Source organism: Rhyacophila brunnea, unplaced genomic scaffold (genome assembly GCF_057557595.1).
Source record: "Rhyacophila brunnea isolate RB1 unplaced genomic scaffold, BYU_Rbru_1.0 scaffold_1, whole genome shotgun sequence".
In the NCBI taxonomy this organism is placed as follows: domain Eukaryota; kingdom Metazoa; phylum Arthropoda; class Insecta; order Trichoptera; family Rhyacophilidae; genus Rhyacophila; species Rhyacophila brunnea.
In genome coordinates, this window is record NW_028232751.1 from 12,337,380 (window position 1) to 12,352,891 (window position 15,512).

A 15,512-nucleotide genomic window follows, 5' to 3' on the forward strand; every position below is an offset into this window, starting at 1 on the left:
TTGGTGGTCCTCTTGAAGATATAAATAATTCCGAAATATCTCCACCTTCCTCTCTCCTTGGGTTTGACGTGCAGACGAGTTTCCGTAACCAGAATACTGGGTCGATGTTTTGACACGCGGAAGCGCTTAGCTTCCATTCCGATTGACGATGATTGGCGGTATCTGTCTTTGCGCCAAACATTGGCCATACAATTATGTGGTCACCTGTATCCACTAATCCATTGTCTACTATTACTGAGTAGTGTGAGGTCATGAACCCTTCGTCCCGATGCAAGAAGCAGCCGAGTAGGTAGCTGTCCTGCGAGACGTTTCGAATAGGTTGTACTCCACCGGTGTTGTTTTCCTAAGATGATCTACCACTCGTCCTGGATCCCAAACCGATGGTTTGACAGGTTTCGTTTTATGTACCGAAATTGCCTGTAACATATTGTGTTGTACTACCACGTTGATGCTGATATCTACAATGATAATCGGTTTGCAAAATGTGGCTATGGCTGACCTATGCACCAGGATGGTGTTATACGACAAACTCTCCATGTTGTGCAAGTAGACTAGGTATCTGGCCAATTCCATTGGTTGAGGGCTATTATGATCCATTAGGTTCATGTTACACCATGTCATTGTCTTCCATTTGTTCCAAGCTGGTTTGTAAGTTTTTAGAGTCGAAAGCCGCCATCTGGAAGTAAGGAGTGCCCTTTCTTCCACCATTCAATTTGATGTTATTTCACCCCACCCAAAATTATCCATAGTTAAAAGGACAGGTCCTGGGTCCTTGGAGGTGGACGGTTGGCTTCCATACCTACTAGTGTCTTAATATGTAGGTGAGGCATTGTATAAGGAGGTACTATCACCCTTTTTCGTAAGTCCACTCCCCTAAAGCATTGTTTCCAGCTCGGTGCCACTAGTAAGTACTTCCCTTTTGCTGAGTTCAGGTGCGCTAGCGCTAACTGCCTTTTTGTACCTGCGTTGTGTCAAATCTGATGATCCTATCGCCTAGGGCCACCACATGATGTCCTGTCGGGCCTGTGGTTGGATTGCCATCAATTGGCGAGGATGGGACCTCGGCCATATTGATGACTGGGGCGTTGTAGCCGTCGGCAATGCAACCTTTCTTGTAGAGGTAGGATGTGAAGTTGAGTCGCCCCAGAAGGGATTGGATAATTATGTGCCTGTCTGAGGGACAAACTGCCTTTTTGTACCTGCATTAGCAGATGGTGACGGAGTGCTACACACTTCTCCGGCGACAGAAACCTCCGCTTGTTGTGTGTGTACCACATGATGTCCAGGAATTGTTGGCTTGGGTTCAGACAGGATCTTTTAATATTTATTAACTACCCTAAAGACTGTAGGAAGGTTATCCTGTATTCCACCTGGACCGAGACTGTTTCTCGGATTGGTTGGCTACTAAGAAGTCGTCTGGTAAGTGAATATTCTCAGCCATTCTTTCGTAGGCGTTCGGCGACCCAATTGGTCTGGGATGCTAACATAATCGGAGCGGGTGACAGCACGAACGGGAGACGCGTGAATTGTAGGAGCTCCCCTTGGTAGGTTAGTCGAACGAATCGACGATGTTGAGAAGTCATGGGTACCTGGAGGTACGCGTGGCTTAGATCTATGATTACTAGCCAGTCTTCTGTTTGTAAGACGGCTGGAACCTCGTAATGATGAATTAGTTTGAATGGCTTTGGCTGTAGGAACGCATTCAAACGCTTTCGGTTGAAAACAGGGCATAGGGTCCCGTCTTGTTTCTTGATCAGAAACAGGGTTGAGAGAAAACTGGGGGTTGGACCCGCTTTTTCTAGAACCCCTGAGTTCTTTAAGTCCTCGATCTCGAGAGTGACCTCTGCTGATTGTTGCGTTTGAAATTCTTTCCGTAAAAGTAAAGGACTTACCAATGGTGGTGTCCGCACAAAAGGTATACGGGCTATGGCTATTATTTTTACCAATGTTGGGGGTGGTACACTACGCCATCCAGACTCCCCGAAAGTCTCTTAGGCGGCCCCCAATGTTGTTGGTCGTCCAGATGCGATCACCTCCGCTTAGAGTACGGATCCCTGGTGGAGCCCGTACCTCCGAAGGAGAACTCCCTTCCCACAGGACGTCGCCCCTTGGGAGTACCCCGGCCATAATGTGAGTTCGAGGGCCTTCCGGGACTCTGAGCTCGGAGGAGTACTTGATAGTGCCTCCCGAGTGAAGCGGTAAGGATCTGAGTCATGTTCTCGCAAATTTTATTATGCGTTGTCCCCAAAACCCTCTTCGATTTTTTGGTACAGGCCCATCGCTGTTATGATGTTTTGAGGATTGGTTGCCCAATCCACTAACCATTGCATACCCTTCCAGAAGCTGTCCCGTTGGGAAGTCTCGCATTCTGTAGGGCCGCGATGGTCCTCTCCGTCAGATGGTTAGCTGACGACGAGTGGTCGCACCGACGCAACTTGTCATTTAGACCTAACTCTACGACCGTAGGGGCCGCCAAGAATTGTTTTTTGGGTGTTGTGCCACTCCTTGCCGGTCCCCCTGCTGAAATATGGTACATAACGAGGATACCTCAAACATCAGCATCTTAATCGACGTTCGTACGTTGAACTTTTCTTCCTGTAGCAGTTCTGCTTCGCTGTTTGGTGTCCGTTGCTTTTAGAATATCCTCCTCACGGTCATTCAGATGTTGCGCCATAATCACTGATCACTTAACGTTCATCCAAGATAATTTTTTTGATAGTTAGATGAACTGTCAAACGCAACATGTAAACAATAAGAAAGCCAAATCCAGAATGAAGACAAAGGGGTCCCAAACTTCCTATATAAAAAATAGACGCGCGGGTATGACCAGTAAATAAAAAGGGAGGAATGACCAACGACAAGAAAAAGGAAAATAAATTAGTAGAATATAACCTCACGCGAAGAAGAAAGAGCAAACCCTATCTTAAGGACTTCAAAGTCAAATTCGAATAATACTAATTACTTTGGAATTTAACATGTATTTACTTAATATAATTTGTGAGATTATACCGATATACGTGAATCAAAGGTTTATTCATTTATTTATCATGGAGTACAATAAAAGAAATTTATAGTAGGTACCCCAATGAGATTAATCTCTTTGTAGTACCTACCCAAAGGCTAAAGCCACACAGGCAGATGCCTTGCTTGGTAGCTACGTGATAGGTACATAATTATTATAATTAGTATTCTAAATCTAACATTTTCTTATTAGTCCAGCGGTTCACAAACTTGATAAAAAAAGGTCTTAATTATTCATACTAACAGTTATTAGTCTACTTGCATTCTTCTCTTTCGTTCTAACATCCACGTCCTATGCTGACAGTTTCTAAAGCATAAGACGTGGGACCATTCTGAAAGATTATTCTACCAGTTAACCAAGGAATCTGATCATGTGTTTCGCTAGGCTAATAATTGACTATTAAGATCGGGTTAAATGTTTAGGTCTCCGGAAATGCTCTAACATGGACACCGGTAAAGGACCAGTGGGTACTGTTCGGTTAAAGCGGATACAGCGGAAAACGCATTTTGAAAATAGCCGATAAACTGGATTATTTGCTAGTTTGGGTTAGTTTAGGTTAGGTTAGGTTGGGTTAGGTTAGGTTAGGTTAGGTTAGGTTTGGTTAGGTTAACCTAACAAATAATCCAGTTTATCGGCTATTTTCAAAATGCGTTTACCGCTGTATCCGCTTTAACCGAACAGTACCGACCAGTGTCCAGGGTGTATCAGTACCTAGGTACCCGACGTCCAAAATACTATAGGTAATTTTGAATATCGTAAAAAATGAATTTTTAGCTTATTAAAATTTAGATATTTCCATATTATGTAGGTACCTACTAGAGATTGGTGCAAAATATTATAAGTACCTACATTTGTAATAGAAAAAAATTTGGTGAGCCGAGAAAAAAATACCGGAAAATTGAATTTCCCTATTTCGCCGGTAGGCATTTTCGGTCGGAAGAAGTACCTAGGTATCTAAATAAAAATGGACCTTGGAATTTCTCAAATTCTTCGTTAAGTTGGGTTTAAAAAAACTAGGTAGGTATACATTTTCGACAGTGATGATAACGCGTTGGTAGGTACTATAATTTTTGCCGAAATACTATAATTTCTTGGACTGTGTACTACTACATCAGCATCATCTTCTTGGCTACCTGTTAAAACTGTGAACTAACATGATCCGCCCATTTTAAACCGCTCTTCCATTATAATCTAACAAGCTCCTCCCATTTAGTAGACAACAGCGCCTAGAAGCGTAGCCAAGAAGATGTTGCAGAAGTAGTAGACTGCGAAATTGGCGCCGGCGCTCGAGTCGTATCTTGTCTATGGTTTTAGATTTCGAAGTATTGTAAGTTGTACTGAAACGCGAGAGGAGGGGATGTAGTTCTCTAAGCCGCCGCCTATCACGGTAAAGATTTCGCACTTATTTGGTGCTTTTGACTGCTGAGTGCTGGCTTATGGCTAATGGCTATGGTTTGGTAACAAAAAGATGGCAACACTGGTATCAACCGAACTGTCTGAAAGCGTCACCGATTACTTCGGAACATTATCTGTGATAAATGTATTTTTTTTCGTTTAAATAATGGTTTAAATTTATATTAACATGGCCCATGAAGTAATTCGCCTAGATCGCGTGTGCCGTAGTTGTCTGAGAGAAGACGGCGAGATGAAATCCTTATTTGCTATCGGCGAAGGCCTCGGACAAGACAAACAGCGACTCGACCAAATGCTTATTGCGAGTACTCAAATTCAGGTTATTAATATATTTATTATGAACATTCATCAGTTTTTTGCCATTAGGTAAATATGTTTGTGTTTCCAGGTTATTTTCAAGAATATTACCTATCACACCTATGTTTACAATATTTTTTCGGGTGGGCATCTCATAATGTTGGCAGGTCCACCGGGAGAGCTGTCAAATTCATAGGCGACACAAATCCGTTTTGTTGAAAAAATGTAATGTCGCTGTTAGAAATCAGTGAAGTTTTCGTAATCGAGTGATATAATCGAACGGATTTTACTTTTCGTCCAATATATTTTGGCTTTGTATTGTCACAAAATGTTCAGAATCGTGGTGTAAAGTTTCTGTCAAGTCGTGGAAATATTGTAAACATATTAGATAAATTTAATAAAAGAAATATATTGATCATTTTCAATAATGAACCAGGCGATAAACTATTTTTTATTCTATAATTTTTGTCTGTGGTGCAGTATTGAAACCCAGCCCAGTGTGTTCACAGAATTAAAACTGCATTTTCGTACCGTATCGAAATATGTACAAATATAAACTGCCGATACAATTACCAATTGCAGTATACTGTTGCATTAGTTTTTCATTTAAAAAACTGCTGAAAACATACAATGATACATTAATGAAGTTATTATGAGGAAGCACAAAAATCATATTGTGCTGGTCTTCACAATGGCCCAAGTCACCTAAATGTTAGTGGGCATGTGCTGTTCACCATTATGAAGAGGCTGACATACACGTTGGCCAGCAAATGTTCACCATTTATTGACAGGTCAGTATTTCAACACACATCAAAGAGCGCTAACATTAGACTGACTTGGGCCATTGTGAAACGGCAAATATAGTTAAAACCATTGACTTGCGGCTGTGTGGTTGAAAAATTAACTTTATCTAGATTGCATTAAACTTGCGCGACAATGTTGCATCGAGCGTGCGAATCTGTAAGTAATATAAAAAATCATTGCGAAGTAAAAAGTAGTCGACTGCGTTTTTTAATGCCGTGCGAATTTTCGCAAGTTGTAAATAATGGCGATGGCGGAAAGGTAATAAATACCTAGAAATGTTTCAAATTGTTATGGATATAATTGAAATAGATGTTACACGCTAAATTGACTGTGTGTAGTTTTTGTCAGCCATGGCAGTGCTAGTGTTTTGGATTGGTCTGTGCGAACCTTGAAGGTTTAAATTGAAAATCCGCATTCTGGTTTTTACAGTATTGTTGTTTCCTTTTGAGCATATAGTAAAATCTCACTACTTGGGTGACACATATTTGGATCCAAATGGTCAAATTACAAAAAAGACATGTAAATGTAAGCATAAGCCATCCTTACTATTTTGTATCCAAATATGCAATTTCATTACATCTGTATTGTGTACAATACATGTACCTGAGAGGTTAAATTGTTGTCATATATTATGGCCTTTTTAATAGTTTTACCAGAAATTAACACAATTGTCAATATATATGTTTTTATTGCATTTTATTTTTGGATTTCATTTTTCTGATTTCGGCCATTCGGGTTTTTTGCCATTTGAGGTTATGGCCTTCGTTATTTCGGCCATCGAGATTTCATCCGTTGATATTTATTTTGTGATTGTAGAGTTGCGGAAATTCTTCTGTTCATTTAGGACAAATTCTTTGCTTGGGAAATTTTTTAATAGTATGGTATTAGGTATTTAATCCAAAGAAAAAATTAAAAGATTTCAACTAAAAATGTGATTGGTCAGATACACAACTTGCGAGTTACTTTGAACTTATAATTGTCTATAATAATAAGCTTTTTAAGCTTTTTTCATCATGTGAAACGAAAGAAAACTTAATTTAACTTAATAAAAAAATTATTATATTAGATATTTCACTGACGATTATAGACATTCTATTGTTTACATAAGGGGAACCGCTCCCATACCATAAATTCATAATTATACCGACTAGCTAAATAGTATTATGCCATTTACTGCGCGATTTGATACAATATGCTGTGATAATGTCAAATGCAGTTCGATATTGCTGTACTTATACATAATGCAATAAGATGTCGAGTCCAGCTCGACATAGGAGTTGTAAGGGCTAATGAGTTATAGAACCAATTAAAAAATAACTACAGAATACTAGAAATATAGAATTGTCTCATTTTTGTGTAATAGGTAACAGAGAATGATGGACTGCCATGTCAGATTTGTGAGTTGTGCAGACACCAGTTGTACTCAGCGTATTCTTTCAAACACATGTGCGAGCGCTCAGATGCCAATCTCAAAAGATATGTTTCGAAAATTCACCAAGCTCCTAATGCTACCGGCGTTTGCCACCGAGACCAAAGTGGAACAGGTAACTATTAATTAGGGTTTGTTATTTTGGCCTTCTGCTCAATTTTTTGTTCCCAGACAGGATTAGTTATTATCTTTACTTGGAAAATAGTATCTTTGTAAACCAAAGAAATATTGAAATCAATCTACATTGTGATTATGTATTAAAACTTGAAGATTAATGTGTTAGTCCAAAAAATGGGTTTGAAAAGCCCACATCACATATTATCTATCCATTATCCAAACATTAACTTGAAATCTTTGGCCAAGGAGAAATAATTACAATCACATATTGGCTTGCAAAATTAGATATTTGTAAAAAAATTGGTATAGGTTTTTATTAAATTGTTATCAAAAAGATTCATGTGATAGCCAGGTGCTAAACCTTTTTCCAATAACTATACACCACAGGTGGGCATGTGATGTGATAATTAAAAATATTACATTAAATGGAAGCAATGCCTATTGCCCTATTTGATTCAGTGGAGACCGTCCCTGTCACCCCTCGCAGCAGAGTATGAATCTATTCCAATTATCTATTTATACATAATTCAATGTTATTTAAAATAACACGCTAAATAGGTATATGCAGTATCAGATTTATAAATTGACTATGACGTAATTTAATAAATGTTTTTGAGTACAGTTATCATCGCTGCCTACAAATCAGTGTGTCATAACTAGGGATTCCAATCCCGGGATCCCGAGCTATTTTCGATACCTATGAATCCCGGGATTGATTAACATAATCCCGGGATTTCGGGATTGATTTTTTTATCAATTTTTATGGAAAATAAAACAGAAAAAATACTTTTAATAAACATTAGAAATAAACTGAGTTTGAATGAACTTTGATTTATACCCATATGTAGGTTGCCGATTCATTTTATTTTTTCACATGAATTATAAAAATGAGAAAGATTGGGAAAAAACAATGCTTCGCACTTTTAACAAAGTAATTCTACCATGATATCATACGTTTTACGGCAGTTTCATATTTGGCTGACTAATTAGATTTATGACGCGGAAAGGCCATAAGTACGCCATGATTATTTGCTTTACTATTTTAAATCTCGCTAATCCATTCATTATGTCTTTACTATCAGAAACAACAATCTCATATTAAATTTACATTATTATTTATATTACAATATTATTTACTCCATTAAACTTGTGTATTTCCAAGATTGAACGTATACAATATTAACAATAAATGTCTTAAATAGTATAAATTATACTAGATTTATTTTTGACCGATTTTATCAATGTTATTTGTAAATATAAAAATTTTCTATTAACAATGGAAAAAATGTCAATCCCGGGACCAGTCCCGGGATCCCGGGATAGTCAAATTGTAATCCCGGGATCAGAATTTTGGCTCGGGATTGGATTCCCTAGTCATAACCATGGCCCCCACAAGGGGGTGGGGGGACTGATAGGGCTCTAGCCTGAGGGCCTGATGTGGCAACTAGCTAAATGATATGAAACAGAAAACAAAAAGAGACTTGTTTGAAAAAGACGTGTTTATTAATATTTTGTGCTAAATGAAGGGATCTTAAGAATTTGGATTTTCAGGTGTCAAGCAAGAATCATCAATCGCAACTCTTCCTGGAAATAGTGAAATTATTGACTTCAATACGATGATTAATGCGGATTTACCAATTATCAAGGTAGAAGCACGGGAACATCCGGAGTCTCAACATTTGGGATATGAACATGACGAGAAGGCAGTTATCAGGTGAATATTTGTGACCGACAAACCTATGATAATATATGATTTTTAATTTTCTGTGGTTTATATTCAATGAAAGGTTATATACAGTAAAACCTTGGTTATCCGGATGTCTAAGCTGGCTCTCTCATCAAAACTTGTCTCGCCTGCAACGTGTCGAATACGTCGATGTGATTTCATCGTTATTTACAAAACACATGTTATCTTGTGGCCTTACACACACTGCCGGAATAAAACATTTTAGTAAAAAAAAAACATCTGTAGGCATATGCTACTATTTTGACCCGACATGCAGCGCAAGTATAATCCCGAAATGTCACACTTCGTCATTCATTTTGGCTTGCCTAGTGACGGCACTGTCCTTGCAAGTCCTTGCTATAGGTACATAAGAAAGTTGTATGTTGCGCTCAGTTTTGAATTATGACTATTATCCCAGTCAAGATGATTTTCAATGTGCGACTGGGCTTAGGAATCCCTATATTGACAGTTACATCGCAATATGTCATGAGCAAATGAGAGACAGGGGTTCAGACCCTTTACCACTATTACTCTAATGGTTTCTCTCACATTGGAGGAAACTTGGCTATGGATGGATTTTGGTATGTTCTCAATTTGCTTTTTCACTATGAAACTTTTAATAACGTTTTTCCGACTTATGGCTGTCGACTTGATAGGACATGGGCCGAAATGCATATGCGGGCACGACCATCAAAATGTTGAACATATCCTCTGGGACTACCCGTTGATGGGATCCGATTGAGTGGAGCTGTTTATCAGGGTCCGTCCACACGTGGGCCCAATTGGCCACGCCGACTTGATATCAACCAAGGCCAATTTCGAGGCATTTGAAAAGTTTTTCAAATCATATGCAGAATGCAATAATTTCGATCCCTCCTTAGATTCATCACTTTCAACTCATGTCCTCTGTCTCAGCAGAGAGACATAAATTAATGTCATAAATAACAAAAGAGCAGGTCAAGATTCTTCCTTTATTTTCTGAACTCTTTCTTTAAGCACCAAGGTGCATGGTTGCTACATCAGTCCCGTGCAGCTTCGTTTCGGGACAAGGAAGTGTGGCACTAAAATCTTTTCATACTGACACATTCATAGCGTCATGGAAGGTGGGGAAGAAGACAGGTGAAGATGGGGTGACTCAAATCATGTCAACTCACTTGTTTAATATGTTTCATCTGGTGAAATATATGATTTTATCTTTTACATATTTTTATTATGCGATATCTCCCGCTTGATTCCTCCATGTTTATGCTGTTTTCTATATGTAGTTTCTTGGAAACCTGAGGGCCTGTTTAGCCAGTGACAAAAAGAAACATTAAAAAAAATGTTTTATGGGGGAGTGACATTACTTATCAGTTGTGAATAGTTTACTTGAAAAAACTTTTTAACGATTAACAGAAAATATTGTGTAACAGTAAAATAGATGACTATTTTATTTGTCTTATAATATTGTTTCGTACTTCATCTTCCATGATGCAAATGTGATTATTTTGATTGAATGCTTTTAAAAACGTATTTTATCAATGAATAACATACTTTATTAGAAACAAACACGTTGATCTGATTTTGCCAAGAACTGATTCTACTGCACAAAGTCCTTGCATTGAAAAATTTTTCACAAGAGTTGAAATGAATATTAATCTATCGTTAATTTTTTTTGAAGTTATACTTCTTTAGGCGCATTTGGGAAAACAGATCAGAGTGTATTTTTGGCATGGGATGAAGTTGCGCGCGCAAATGTAACGCATTAATTTGGCGTGGGACGGAAGTTTTTCCCGCCGATGCAACATAATTTATTTTGCGCAGCGACGTTCGGGTGTTCTAAATGCTGGAGGATTGTAATTTTCAGCTGTGATATTGAGAGCTGTTGCTTGGGCCGGTTGGGTAAAGACTGAATGTTGCAACTTTTATTTATGAGTAAAATTATATATCAATAAATGAATAAATTTTGTGAATGTTGAGTTGGTAAATAATTCAAACAATGGTATGTTGTAAATTTACAATATTTAGACACTTTGTACAAAAAAATACATATTTTTACAGTTTATAATAATATTTGTCGCAGTGGCGATGCGCCTTTGAGAGCGCTGGAGCGGTGAACACCTACCCACTCAATTTATGCGAAAAGATTTTTTTTTTTAATAAGTATTTCATTTATTAAAAGTGTTCTGATCTATTACCGTAGTCATTAATTCATATACAAAAACACCTACCCACTCAATTTATGCGAAAAGATTTTTTTTTTAAATAAGTATTTCATTTATTAAAAGTGTTCTGATCTATTACCGTAGTCATTAATTCATATACAAAAACAAATTGTAATAAGTATGTGTTTTTAACCGGCTATTTTAAATATAATATACAATAATTCACGTGTCGCGCTGGCATCGTCCGTGTGGTTTCGCTTTGCCAAATGCAATGCTATTCGGGAGCGAGTTCCTCGATCGCACAAGCAATCATGCTTTGTAATGAGAATGAGTGCGACAGCAATAATATTCGTCTGTAGGTGATAGCGTGAGATAGCAATACTTCTTCGAGCGCCACTCAATGTCGCCAAGGCGCGTTCCATACTTGAACCGTATAACCAAAAAAAGACTTTGTCTACGAACATTTTCACACACGGTTTACACGTCTGAGTTGCGCGAGCCGCTCAGGCCTCGTAAGACGCCCAGTAAAACCTCCCGAAAGCGGATTCATATTATTAATATGTATTTTTAATTAATAATTACATATTACAGCTTGGATATTTTTTATAATGCTGATATTGCCTCAGCATTATTTAACATTATAATAGAAAAAAATCTTATTGAGACATTTACGAAAACGGTTTTACTATTAAACTTAATTATTTGCACTATTCCGATGACATCAGTGGAAAGTGAAAGATGTTTTTCCACACTCAAATGGATCAAGTATTTTAGCAGAAACACCATCACGCAACCAAGATTGAAGGCTTTATATATGCTCAGTATCCAAAAAAGAATGAATTTGTGTCGATGAAAAACAGAAGAACGGATTTCTCATACAAATGAACAATAACATAGGTACTTTAAAAAAAAGTGAACTCCCAGTAAAATAACTCACCGATCGCTACTGATTTGTCGTATATCCCATGTCAATTTATTTATTAGCAGTTTATAATAATTGAAGACAATAATAATTGTTATGTTTCATGACAAAAGCCAAAATCACGTTTCAGTTAAACCATTAAATAGGGCATAGGTTATGTTTTACTTTTGATTTGTAATAAATTATTATTGTTAACGAAAATAGCTGTACAGTCATCTGTCTAAGCAAAGATGGTCGAAATAGCAGTTTGCAAAATTTTTCAAACACAGGTTTTGAGATTTTTCTTTCAAAGTAGGTACATTCTGCAATAATATTTTGTTTTGTTACGCCAAAGAAGTATAACTTCAAACGCGTGTACATAAGTACACACACCGATTTTTTTTATATTGTGATGCTCAAAGTCACTTAGGCAAGAGGCCAATCAGTCTAATCTAAGACCGGTCCTGTATATCTTAACACTTTCCAATAAGTAATATAAATATGATTTTTGTGTTTCCATGTTGTTTTTAAGGCCAGCGCTACACTAGGCGGAAATTCCGCGACGTAACGCCAATACATTTTATTACATATAATTTGCCATCATCGGGCACATTACACGGAAAATCGGTTGTCTTGATCTGGTTGATTTGCGGGCCTCAGTGTTTCACTTAGTTCAGTTAGATAAAGATGTGTTATTTTATTTTTTTAGCATTAGCGATGGAAATGGCCCTTTCAGCCCGATGAATGCAAATGAAAAGTTTACACAGACTTTGGTGGATCATACCGCTGAACTGTTCAACTGTCCACACTGTCAAAAGATTTTTAACACCCTTCTTGGGTAAGCTATGGTCATTTGTTATTAATTTATTATTATTGTCAATATGAATGCATAACTAACAATAAAATTGAGCCCTTCTCCAGAAAACTAATGTTATTCAGGCATCTTTGTTTTTAGATAATAGAATTTGAAACGACATGCCAGTTTAAAATTCATGTGATATGTATTCCGTGTCGCAATGTAATCGCAGTCTAGTCTGTTGTCGAAATTAAATAATGCTTGTAATTTAAACTGTTTTACAAGAAACTTTATCACGATAACACAGTTTTTTTGGAAAACGGCTTAATTATGAGAGTGTAGTGAAGCTTAAAAAGAAAAAGTAGAAAAGGTCTTGGCTAGACAATATATTTGGATTGGTGTCCTAACAAACATAGTGGTGGATTTTAATTTAATGAAATAAATCTAATATTAATGATACACTTTAACTTGGGGTCCTTGATTACTCACTGTAATAGGTATTTTAGATTTTTCCAGCACGGTTTTGCTTTGGGGTGGATTTTCACTCTAATGTCAGTTTGGCATGATTTTATTGTTGATTTGTCACTTATGCAAGGATAGTTTTGTTTGCGCGAGAGACGTAAAATGCACTTAATGCTCAGAGTAGTGCGCAAAGCAAGCGCTCTACATTAGGGGTAGTTTATTCTTCCATGCTTAGTGCTGTGATAGAACTTTTCCTCTGACTTGGTCATTTTTTTTCTAATCAGGATACTTTTACCTATAGAAGGTAAGCATTCAAGCCAGTGATGTCAATCATTTCCTTAAATATACTGAATGGTCATATCCTTGTTGGTAGCCTACAAAAATACTTTATATCACTTACTTTTATATCTCTTTGTCACAATAGAGTACCTCTTTCTTTGTCGCATATTCATTTAGATTGATATCTTTTGCACGTGAAAGAATGCGAAGCAGCTCTTTTTGGAATGTGCCTTTTTGATTTATGTCGGGTAAATGAAACCTGAAGAATATCTGTCAATTATAATATTAAGTATTTACTGGACGCTATCTATCGATTTTGAAAATTATAACATTTTTATTCTATGTGAAATTGATGATTCTAGGAATAGTCAAAATATGAAGATGATGAAGTGCATAGTAACTGAAACATTACCGTTTTAAAAGTGCCCAAAGCTAAAGTATCATTACGGAAAAGTATGTGTTAAAAACAACCTCGTTCGGCGTCGTAGAACTTTGAAAAGTCATGGGATTTTTTGTCTGAATGCAACCCCGTTGAAAAATTGCGAGATTGGCTTGAAGCTGCTATTAATCAGTAGACCATGAATCTTTTTTGCTTAAATTTAATACATTTAGGCTCCATCTTTATATAAAAAGATTTTTACAACCTCTTAAATCTGGATACATATTTAAAGTCAAAATTACATAAAATTGACCTTGTTTTTGGATACAAAATTTGACATTCAATATTTTTTATTTCTACCTTTGAAGGTGGTAATGTTACACGCATTTATAGTTGACAGTTTCTATATTAATGTGTTCAGATATGTTCCCTAGAAATATGCAGTGCATTTTCGGGCACCATACGATACATAAAGTGAAACCATCCAAAAATCGACTGCTAACACCTCCTTGCATTAGACCAGGGGTAGTCAACCTGGTCACTACCGCCGACTAGTGGGCGTTCCAGCTTTCGTGGTGGGCGGTAGGGGTTTTAAAAACATTTTCATTATGTTTTCATAAAATTCCCCATGATAATTTAATTTCCTCAGGGATCTCATTAATAATTTCATTGATTAAATGTAATTTCATCAGACTTCATGCTTCTATAAATACAAAGTATAAATAAAAAGATAGATTTAACTGCAGTAAGTTGTTTTATAAAGATTTATTCTGCCAAACTTAGCGACAGTCTGACATTAAGTATTTGGTAAGTAATTGTTATTATATGCTTTAACTTGCTGTAACTATGGTTTATAAATTTTATATGGTAAAGTTACATCCCTACTTTATAAATAACCATTACTGTGGAACCGGTGGGTGGTTAGAAAATTTTACTACTAATAGAGATATAAAAGTGGGCGGTAGGTATAAAAAGGTTGACTACCCCTGCATTAGACAATGTCTTGCATGGTATGTTTTTATCACATTACCTAATCAAAGCTAGTGATTATTGTAACCAGGAGTAAGCCGTATTCATATTTTTTTCTCTTTATTTAGGTTAACTCATCATATATCAAAACATTTGAAAAAGAATGTTGTAGCTTGCTCTCAGTGTGAAAAAATATTTTCAAGCCTTGGTCATTTAAAGATACATATGGTGGAAGAACATGTATCAAGCCCACCAAAGAAATCTTTGGTAAGTTGAATGTTTTTTTTTTTACATTTTACATTTATCCTATAATATGGTCAAAAGTCGCAGAGACAATTTTTGCTTTGTAAGTTATCTCTTTTCTCTTTTTTATTATGTTTCTTCCAACAACTGATGGTTTCATTTATTTCTAATGGATTTAAATTCAAATTCCATCAAGTACCTTCGGTCGATAGTATTAATGTTTCATTTATTTATCAAAAAAAATTGAATGGTAAATCACTTTGGATCTATAATTACAAAAATTAAATTAATTTTGATACAGAAATTTGTATGAAATGAGATGTGTAAAGTCAAGATATTCACCGATATTTATTTTTAGGCATCAAGTTTGGAATCCTTAAAAAAGCAAATTTTGGGACACAGTAAGAAAAAAGCATACAATTGCGAACATTGTGAACGGGGATTTAACAAGTAAGAACACTAAATATCGGTACTACCAATAAACATGCCTTAGTGTACATTAATATTGCCATATGCGCATGGTATTAAAAT

General features: G+C 36.6%; 1 protein-coding gene across 1 annotated transcript in view; it reads left to right on the plus strand.

Moving 5' to 3' along the window:
- Window positions 1–4,492: 4,492 nt before the first annotated feature.
- LOC147079477 (uncharacterized) overlaps window positions 4,493–15,512 on the plus strand; it is a 63,890-nt gene continuing 52,870 nt past the window's right edge. Inside the window, exons 1-6 of the mRNA XM_085941383.1 lie at window positions 4,493–4,754; window positions 6,900–7,080; window positions 8,634–8,796; window positions 12,563–12,691; window positions 14,867–15,005; window positions 15,340–15,431. Coding sequence (XP_085797509.1) covers window positions 4,605–4,754; window positions 6,900–7,080; window positions 8,634–8,796; window positions 12,563–12,691; window positions 14,867–15,005; window positions 15,340–15,431 — 854 coding nt within the window. The 5' untranslated portion in view covers window positions 4,493–4,604. The remainder of the gene's footprint in view (window positions 4,755–6,899; window positions 7,081–8,633; window positions 8,797–12,562; window positions 12,692–14,866; window positions 15,006–15,339; window positions 15,432–15,512) is intronic.